Genomic DNA, 11,081 nt, shown 5'->3' with positions numbered 1-11,081 from the left:
AGATTGAGAGTGAAACAAAACTAAAATCCATATAAAATGTTCACAAAAAAAAAAAAAACTTTTTGGGATTACCTGATTCAGAGGGGTTTATGTAAGAACAAATAGAATAGAGATATTCATTTCCTGATGATATTCCCAATTTTATCCTACAGCAATATAAACCTGAAAATCAAAAAGTAACAAAGAGAAGTCACATTTTATCATTAATAAAAAAGACTGACCTGGATCTAAGTTTCAGCAAAAGGAAGAAAAAAAATATTGAGCCATATTAGGTTTTAACGCCTGAATTGTATTCCTACAGCTTGTTGTGCACCACTTTCATAAAAACGGCAATGATTATTCAATCTAGAACTCAATGTTAGCACTTTCAGGTTATCAGTTCACATAACTAATGAAATATAATTTAACAACTTACCTGTCCCAAACCCATTGTGACGCCACAAGACTAACATGGCACAAGAACAATGTTTTTATTGGCTGCAATGTGAACAACTTCCAATACTTGTTCAACTCTTCACACTCACAACAAAACACTATTTTAAAACAGAGAATATCTAAAACAAAATAAAAGAATAATTTTAATTGCTTTTATTGTATTAATCGTTGTTCCTCATCCTTGTCAGGACATACTTATGAATGTTTCTTTTGTTCAAAAAAATAATCATAACTTTTGTATAGAGGAATCAAACAAATTTGTGAACCAAATGATGAAAATATATATATCTATACTTCCAACTTCTGAACATTCACACATCACACACGAAGCAGGAGATGAAAGAACAAGAACTTTAGGCAGCCATCTTGCTTCATGACCTTCATCTATAAAGTGGAAATAGACCAAAATTAGTATTGAAGAAGCACAATTTCGAAAAAAAATAAAAATTAAAACAGAAAAGAGAAACCCACTGCCGGTTAGACTGAATTGAAGAAGAACATATTGGTGTATGAGTCAATAAAAAAAACTCTTACCGTACCTTGCTAAATTTTAAACCTTGCCCTCATAAGAAAGAATCCATAGTCAAAATTCCAACAGGTTAGACTGAATTGATAATACCCAATCTTTTGTTCTTATGTTGCAAGCCCCACAAACTTCCATCATTTACCCTCTCCCCATGGCAAGCTATCCAGTTAAGATGGTGACTAACCTGTGATGGTACTTGAAAACTTTATGTGATGGTAATTGAAAACTTTAAGTATGACAAATAATAGATCTATTTCCTTATAAAAGGTTTGTATCTTTAGGTGCCATGGGTCACCTGCCAAATATAAAATGATTTTGAATATGTTATCAACATAATTTAATTTTTATATAAAACATTATCTTTGATAAAAAGAAAAAAAAAGAAAAAAAATTTAAAACTTATCCACCAAGGAGCAAATCATAGCAGTATATCCTTGACTCATGACATACCATCCACTAAAGCTCTTCAAAAACCAACATGAACTTAATTTAATCTCCACTTCAGTTAGATCCAAATCATAGCAGTATATCCTTGACTCATGACATACCATCCACTAAAGCTCTTCAAAAACCAACATGAACTTAATTTAATCTCCACTTCAGTTAGATCTAGTAATTTTTCTCTTTTACCCCTGTTTTCAACTTGCAGTGAAGTAAATTGCATAAAAACAACAAATCTAGCTCTTCTTAAGTCATTATGCCATAAAAAATAAAACTTAGTGTCAATAACCAAATAAAATACAACTATCTACAACACTAACCGGTTGATAATCAGAGAAAATACAAGAATCTAAAACACCATTAGGCATAAGGCTGAGCCTTTAATAGGGTACTCGGATGAAAAGAATGAAAAGGATGAAGATGAGAAAGGAATAAAGCCTAAAAGAGAGAAAAAAAAACTTTCATATCTTAAAAAATTATCAGCCAAAATATGAATTACCTGGATGAGGGAAGGAAGAGGCTGGTGGTGATGTCCAGATTTTCCCTAACCATTTGTTCAAACAAAAAAACATACAGAGAAGAGAAGAATATGTCAGGTGTAATAATTTTTTATGTTTAGAAACGACAACCATGGGGTTTCATGATCAAGGCATAATCACAAAACATACACACATTAACAAAAATTAGAAACATATAACATGGAATAGGGAAAAAATCTACATAAAAGAAGTGAAGCCCTTCAAGATCTTCTCTCACCATCTTTTCAAGCTCGTTCCTCAAGCTCTTTTCTCTGTTTCTCACCCCACATTAGAAGCATTGAATATGTTTTGGACATGAGAAGGAAGAATTGAAGAGGATTAGGGCTTGATTCATGGTGGGAACATTACTTTGGAGGTGGAGGTACGGGTGAAACTATGAACATAAAGAAATCAAAAACCAGTCAAAATATCAAAACAAACCTAAAACCATAAGTAAAGTCTTCTTCATTCCATCGTTTCAGCTTCTATTTCCATGCTTGGTTCAAAACCTAATAAGACGTTATTTTAGTATTTTATGAAATTTTTATGAATGAATAAAGCATGATGGAAAAAAAACTAACAAAAAAGGGAAGTTGGATAAGATATCCAAACAACTTCAAGAAACACGCATATACATATGAAGTCAGATCTACATCAAAATCAAAGATTTATGCAACTAAACAAAAAAGGAAAACTTTAAATGGCGAAGGAGAGAAGAATTACCTTCTCTATGGATCGCATACCCAGAAATAAAAAATATATACATAAAATAAAGATGAAAACTAAGAGGTTAGTGAAATGTTGGAGCATTTGACAAAATATATTACCTATATGTTGGTGAAGACGAATATGGAAAGAGATGCAGAAGCAAAACTGAAATCAGATGACGTCAGAATCAAGGGAATATGAATATAACCTGAAAAGAGAGAAGGTTGTGGTGGTCCGACATCATTTATATTGAAAATCATTTGGGGAAAGATGAAGATGGATAAAAATAATATCTTTAGAAATTGGGGATAGTGTTTTGGGGCTAAGGTTCATATATTAACTGATCAAGATCTAACGTTCATAAAAAATCTTATTGTCATTTGAAGAGCATCGTCAAGAGGTTTGTTCAACATGTATTTTGGGGGATCAAACGGGTTTCTACGATTGTGGAGTTTATGATGGTGGAAGTGGATTATACGGAACCAGAGCGATTGATGATATTCCTGCCATTGAAAACACCACCACAATTTTTAGAGTGGTCTTACCTAGAATTGATGGCTTCAGTGGTCATGGAAGATAAAGAAGATGAGTCTAGGACGGTTGTGATGTATCAAGATTTACTGGTGGAGAAGGCAGACCAGGGTAAACAGTGGCCGACGTATGTTTCCTGCATATCAATCGTATCTCAATTAATATGAAAATGAAGATCGGTCTGGGCTAATGTTATATAACGTGTATTCCCTCCTCTTCACCGATTCAGTTGGCGCCGAACATTACGAAATACTGGTTCATCTTTGAACGATTCTCTCATATTTTAAGTAAAAAAATTAGGAGATGGTCATTTGAATTAGTCTTCATTGAATGATCCATCGTTATCCTTATCCTTAGCCTTGACTTATCTATTTGTTGACCATTCGATGCATAAAGTTATTGTACAAATCGCATAAAGAGTTATACCTCTTAAAATTCAACATTTTGGGGTAAATGCTTATTAAGGTATAAAGATCTATATATATATATATATATATATATATATATATATATATATATATATATATATATATATATATATATATATATATATATATATATATATATATAGGAGTAGGATCAAATGAGAACGCCTAAAAGGTTGAGAACGCGAGAACAGATCTGGACTATCTAAATACTAAGATCTATGGTTACTATTAAATGGGGGATTTATGAAAATTTCTAAAAGTACTGGCATTTAAGTGTAACATTTGAATGGTCAGAAGGGCATAATATGAATTGCAACTTTACCTAATTACTATAATTTCTCACCCTCTCACCTCTTACCTTTTTGTTATTCTCGTATCTATATCCTCTCTCTCTAGGGTTTCATAAGATGCATCGACTGTCACAACCATAGCCGACCTTCCCCTGGTCTAAACAACATCACTTGCAAGAGGATTAAGAGAAAGAGAAAGAGAGATCGAGAAGGAAAAAATGTCCGCCGATTTGGGTTGTTAGTGGCGAATAACACAATAGGATTCAAAGAGAAATTGAGAAGGGGAAGTAAAAAGTCGTTTGTGTTCTCGGTTCTTGATCTACTCCAAATCGATCGACGAGTATTATGCCATCGTTTTCTACCAAACTGAATCTCGATTTCCAGTGTGTTGTTTGAATCGCATACAGATAATTCGATACATAAATTGAATGTCAAATTCAAATTGATCGACACGTACAGACCTGCCTACTATTCGAGCAAATACTTGATTGCATATCGTTTTGGTTACAAATATTCCAGACGTACATCCATATTCAAGAGGCGAAATTCTTTTTCTTGTGTATGTTTCTCAGGTACGGTACTTTACTTATTTAAATTGGCTAATAGAGGAAGAAGATAAGTTGTGCACATAAGGTGCTCGATGAAATGCCCGAATTCAGAAAACTGGAACTTGAATTTAACTTCCCATTGTTCTTTATTCATTTGCGATTACACATGTATTCAATTTTTTCACCTTTGTTTTGTGCTTTCTTCATTTGTGATTATAATTGTTTTGAGTTTTTTTAGCTATCCTATTGTATGTTATTAATTAAAGTATTTGTTGTTATTTATAATTATTCATGATTAACATAACCCGATCACATAAAATTCTAAACAATTATGTAAAAGTTTATTTTTATGTACATTTCAATCATTAATGAATTTAACATAAAAGTATTTTTTTTAATCTAAATAAAGCATAGTTAAAAAACAAAAACCTAGAAGTTATAAAAAAATTATTTTTCATTCATTAATGAATGAATTCGTATGAATCATATGGTATAAAAAATGATTTTTTAAATTAGAAAAATGATAATTTTTTTTTTAAAATATTTTTTTTAATAAATATATATATTTTGGAAACGGTCCCTAAATTTAAGGAAAGTGGTTTCTAATTTTATATAATTTAATTAAAACAATTACTAATATGCCCTTATATAATGATTGGTCCAAAATTGTTCTCGCGTTCTTAACTTTTTAGGTGTTCTCATTTGATCATTTCCATATATATATATATATATATATATATATATATATATATATATATATATATATATATATATATATATATATATATATATATATATATATATAATAGGGCTAGGTTATAATGTGGATGGACAACTATTGTGCGGACGTGTGGACAATGATATTCTATGAGAATTACTAAGAGAATAAGTATTTAGATATGTGAATACGTTCAACCTCACACAATTATCGTCATTTTCATGCATTATCACTAATTCTTATTCATTTTTGTTCTCACACATCATTTATCATTCATTCTCATTCTTACAGAATACGACTCAATAAACATTCTGATAGAATGAAAATAATAATAAAAAGTCTATAACAACCTTATAGACGATTTAATTAGTGAGAATGTGTGATAATGACAATAGTTATGTAAGATTGAACGTATCCATATTATCAAACAAAATATTTTCTTTGTCATTCTCACAGAATAGCAGTGCCTACACGTTCACACAATAAATGTCAATCCACATTTGAACCAAACTCTATATACCCATTTTCATTTTATATATATATATATATATATATATATATATATATATATATATATATATATATATATATATATAATGAAAATGGGAATAGCAAATAAGTATGGTCAAAGGAGAAAAAAACAGCCCGATCATCAAAACGGCGCAACACACTCCTCTGTTACTTGGATGACGTAAGGTGACGCGTCCCACACGTGAGACTATTATTGTTCTTGTCCTTCTTTTTCATCTTCACGTGTGCTCATTATATTATTCCCACCATACAAATACTATCTTCTTATGTTATTAGTAGTGTATTCTTTTTGTACATAAATGATAAAAAAAGTTTATTAGTTGTTTTATACTTAACAATTTTCAAATATAATACCTAAGTATTTTTTGTTTATTTAACAAATAGATAATAAGCAGACTCATTTTTTAAACATTAATTTTTCTAAGGTTTTGTCTTTGTAAATGATGTGTTTAATACAAGAAAAAATAGAGTTTCTTCTTGTTTCCAGCTTTTTGTTGACTTAGTGTTTTGTGAAGTTCAGAAATTGAGGAAAGAAATTGAATATTTGTGTTAATCCCAATGCTCTATGTAGTATAAATTAATTAATATTAGATTTAATTAATTAGAGAGATTGAGGGGTTAAATTGTAATATAGTAATAGGGAATTAAAACAAGGCCAACTCTTGCGGCACTTCAATGGGACATTCATTCAATGTTTGGAACAATATTTGGTCTACCATGTGACCTTTGCTTTTTACTTATTCTTCTACACCCCTTTTACTTTTCACTTATTGTCATTTCACCCCTTCATACTTGGTTTTTCCTTTTTTTTTGTCTAATTCACACTTGATTATTTTTCTTGATATATAATCATTCATGTTATCTGTAAGTAGTTTATTGCAAAAACCTATTTCATGGTTCATATTCAAGAATATCCATTGCTTTTGAACCTATGTTAGCTAATTGCCAACCATATGTAAGAATTATAGTCATCGCAATGGGAATGTAACAGTTAAAGTGTAGAATTTCACATAGTAGACCATGTATTTGAATACCAGTAAGCCTAAAATATTGTTGTTGTTCTGCGAGTTACTTTTTTTTTTTTCCGATTGTGTTTATCTATTTCAATCCTTCCATTATATTGCATGATAGTTTTATTTATGAGCACCAAGTTGAAGGTGTTTGTAATGAATAATATAGATTTTAATGTTTATTATGAAAAAACTTGTTCACCTCACAGTATGATTAACACCCATATTTGACCTTTTCATAGGTCAAAATAATCAAGTATTAAACAATGATCTTATAATTCCACGCATAAAGTCTTGTAAGGTTAATTACTTTGTTAAAAATGTCTAGTTTTATATTATAAATATTGTTTTACACATGACCATAAACTAAATTTAAAAATGTATTTTCTATAATATTATTCTAAAAAACCAATTTTTTTTTGAACGGCCGATAAAAAACCAAATAAATGGTTTTTTTTAAAGGAACTTAAGATAGAACCTAATCCTTGATCATTGGTCTATTTCTCTGACCATTTATTTATTTATTAACATCAAATTCTTTTTTTGGCTTTTTCCTGCTTTTCCCAAGCGTGCACGAAATTCCTACTTTTTATTTAAATTTTGTCCTCAACAACTTTTGCTGCTTCTAATAGTGACTTTTTTAACACACATCATAAAATATTAATGTACAACTACAATAAAAACTGTTCAAAAATATCCACAAACACTTAACAAAACTCCAACAACAAAATCTTTGCAGGAGTAATAAGTTTCATTTTAATTTAGGGAATTCAATACCCACAAATTTAACCAAATTTAACCAAAAACATACGTCTTAACAAAAAGGAAATTAATCACTATACATTCTTTAAAATTCCAAAAAAAAAAAAAAACATCAACTAATTATAACCGTGGTTAATTTCCATTGCTTGAATCCGTTACAATCGTTAGCCTTCTTGCTGTCTTCATAAACTCACTACAAAACACACAAAAAAGGCAAGACTTTTAAGACTAAAATTATGCAAAATAAAGAGAAATTGGGAAAACAAATTTATAATCTTACCCAAATGGTTCGTCTCCTATATGTTTTAGGGTTCCTTTGACATCCCAATAATGAACACGGTTCATAATTATAGAGCTTCCGGTTTTAAACATATTACCCAATTTTTGACATAATTCTTCATACGAATCAAGCAAAGAGAGGTCAAGGGTGCGACCCACGTCTTCCGACTCCATAAAAACCTTGCAATGACCTGTCTCCATGTTCAGGTCATTCTCTAGGTTTTGTCCTGGCGAAAGGCCAGAGGTAGACCCTGGCCCTGACCCGGGCCCACTTTGGGAAATCTGTTGCTCAGTTAAAATCGGTTGACCAAAGAGTAAAAACCGAGACTTTTTAGGGGTTTCAGGCTCTTTCGAGCTTGAAACCGAGTTCCCTATGGTTAACAGACACGAAACGGGCTCGGATCCAGATCCAGGCCCAGAGGGTTTGTTTGGAAACGGGTTGATTAGCGGTTTTGTGGTTGGGAAAAACCCCGAGTTTAGTTTGTTATTGAGTTGGATATCTGAGAGAGATAAACCATAACGCGTGTGCCTGGCTCCCTGCATGCTAGCAGGATGATGAGAGTTCAAATTATCCGGGAGATGGTAACCGAATGGGCCGGTTGTGGGCCCACCAAATAGGTGCGAGTGGGGCCCACAAAGCGCGGGAATCGGGATTTGCGGGTCGAGTGGAAAATCCGGGTGTTGGGTGGGTCTACATTTCTTTCTAGGTGGTGAAAATGGTGACATATGAATGGTTGCCGGCATTGTTGATACCAATTCCACCAGCCATGGATTCACTCGTTTCACATTTTGAAGTAAATCCGGCTCATCCCATGTCACCTAAATTTAAAATTCACAACTTCAATCAACTTTTTAACAATGAAGTAAAAGTTAGTGGTGATTTATGTATAAATGATGTGATACCTGCAAAAGTCTCCATGGGGAATCGGGCCACCTAATCGGATCAGAAACCTGGATTGAAGAAATCGTTCCCATAAACCAACTGATTCGTGAAGAATCTTCTGTTTCAAATGGCATCTTGAATCTCATCCCCGGAGACCACCGGATCTGCATTGCGTTCTTCACGAGGGAAGCTTTTACGCAAAACTCCGGCGTACTTGCTCTTGGGTAGAAGACGATTTCAAATGGGTTTCCGGTGGTTGCTTGTTTTACAGCTTGGATTACACAATCGGCTTCCACTTTCACCTTCCCGAACGGATTCCCACCTCCGTTTCCGTTTCCGTTTCTCATCACCGGGGAGTATCCACCATACGGAATAACAGAGTTGCCGCCTGCCGGATTCCACCCCGAGGAGATTTCCTGTCCACCGCCGATTCCCCTCTTGGCTCGTCGGATTCCAACACAGAGTTCGCCGTTTTCAGCTCTAAGAAAAACAATGGAGTCTCCGGCGACAAGTTTCTTATGGTTCACGAATGTGCTCCATCCGGTGGTGAGTAAATGCCGCCGTGGAGTTCCTCGGTAGATGTGCCGGAATTTCCATGTGTCGCCGTGAACATCTTTAGCGAGAATGGTTTGCACCGGTGGGTCCGCTGAGTAATCTAACCGTGGGAATATCGTTTCGGCGCAATACCTTGGAACGGAAAACCCGCCGCCGTTATTGGCGTCAGATTGTGTCAATGTCTTTGCAAACGACGACGGTTTAACTTGGCCCTCCGATGATCCTCCGCCGTTCTGAGAACTCGTATCTTCATCATCAAAAGAACTGAATTCGCCGGAACCACTCACCGGAATCAACCTGATTTTTGCATAAACTTCATCGGTATCTACATCCGCCATGAATTTAACAGAAGAAACTCGACATGGGATCCACGCCGGAACCCTCGACTGACTGTTTCGCTCCCGGAATTCGACATTTCCGGTGGCATGCTCGGCGTGGCCTTGAGGAAAATAAAACACTTTCGAGTTCACCGCCGGCATTTGAATCATGCTTCCGGCGCACGCATGCCATAACTGAGAATCTAAGCATCTCTCAGTTTCTTTCAATTTCTCTTTTGAATCCATGAAAGTAATCATTTTTTTTTCTTGTTTTCAATCAAGCTTCTATAAATTCCCCAAACAACGCTTCAGTTCATATGATGTTATAACCCCTTTCAGAGTAAATGCTGTAATCAAATACCATAAACATTAAAAGAGATTAATCAAACAACATACAATCAAGAAGACAATAAATTCATATTGATTAAAGATAATATCTTTGTCTTTGTTTACCTCAAAAATCTTCAGATAAATCCAAAGAATCCGTGGATAAGCCCTAAAAACTTGCATGAACAGAGCCTGAATAATAGAACTAATAATCTTCAGAGTAGACTCTCATTGTCTTCTCGAAATCACCGAATTTTAATACTTTCAAACAAAATCTTGAATCTCATAAACCCTATTCTTTCTCGACTTCAAAGATCAAAACTTTTTATCCAAAAATCGAAAGATAAATAGAAGACTAATTCAGAGACGAAAAAGGGGGAAAACCCACATGAATTAACCGATTTCTTGCTCTTTTCCTGGTCAATATCTTGATAGAATATTCACCAGAGTCAAGAACAAGTCCATCATCAACATCCCCACTAAAGAAAAAACCCACACACTCATGCATTCAAACCCACAACAAAGATTTCACAAGAAAAAGATCCATTCAATGCTTTTCTCTCTCCTCTTTTCTCTTTTCTTCTCTCTCTAGGACTCTCTTTTGGATCACTACAAAAAGTCCAAGCTTTATACACAGATATCTCTTTCTCTTTCTCTCTCTTTTTCTCTCTCTGTTTCTCTATGTGTATATATATATATACACATATAATATTGTATTACTAGTACAACTCTTACACACACTGTGTGTGTAAATTAATTTTATCTTGTTGTTTGTGGGTTAAAAAAAGATTTAAAATTGTATTTTCCTTCTTACCTTTTTCTTCGGATCTGAAGAAACTCTGTTGTATCTTCAGAAGCCAGCATAACAACAAAGATCTTAAAGGAAGCAATCCTTTTTCCCTTTTTAAACTGGTTTTAAATACCCTTTTATTTATTTATTGATTAAAATAACATTTTACTTATTCTCTGTCATGAGCTGAGCAGATTTCAATTTCATGGAAGGTAAGAGCGTATTTAAAATATCGTGAGAATTTGAAAATATCGTGAGAGAGAGAGAGAGAGAGGAAAAGAGTGAGTGCTAAGGTGGAAGTCAAATGTGAGAGCTCTAAAAGCAAGGCAACAAGTCTTTTTAACTAATAAGAACAAAAAGCTCCAATATATGATTAAGATTTTGAGATTAAGGATAATTGTTTTGCTTGATTTGACTAGGGTAAGACAAAATTTAACTAGAGTTAATTGGTTGGGTTTAGTTGGCTTGCAATTTTCTTAATGAC

The 11,081-nt window shown here is 33.4% G+C and overlaps 1 protein-coding gene across 1 annotated transcript; it reads right to left on the bottom strand.

The window, feature by feature from the left end:
- Positions 1 to 7,368: 7,368 nt before the first annotated feature.
- On the bottom strand, positions 7,369 to 10,672 carry LOC145119477 (auxin response factor 18-like). Its single transcript, XM_079055138.1, has 4 exons — positions 9,934 to 10,672; positions 8,629 to 9,827; positions 7,727 to 8,544; positions 7,369 to 7,639 (listed from the first exon to the last, which is right to left on the bottom strand). Exons 2-4 carry the CDS (start codon positions 9,736 to 9,738, stop codon positions 7,579 to 7,581), a joined length of 1,989 nt encoding a protein of 662 aa, XP_078911264.1. The 5' UTR covers positions 9,739 to 9,827; positions 9,934 to 10,672; the 3' UTR covers positions 7,369 to 7,578.
- Positions 10,673 to 11,081: the final 409 nt, after the last annotated feature.

The sequence above is a fragment of the Lactuca virosa genome, chromosome 6 (assembly GCF_052849685.1).
Source record: "Lactuca virosa cultivar CGN04683 chromosome 6, Lactuca_virosa_CGN04683_v6, whole genome shotgun sequence".
Lineage (NCBI taxonomy): Eukaryota > Viridiplantae > Streptophyta > Magnoliopsida > Asterales > Asteraceae > Lactuca > Lactuca virosa.
The sequence above is the reverse complement of the archived record's forward strand: the minus strand, read 5'-3'. Positions and strand labels throughout refer to the sequence as shown.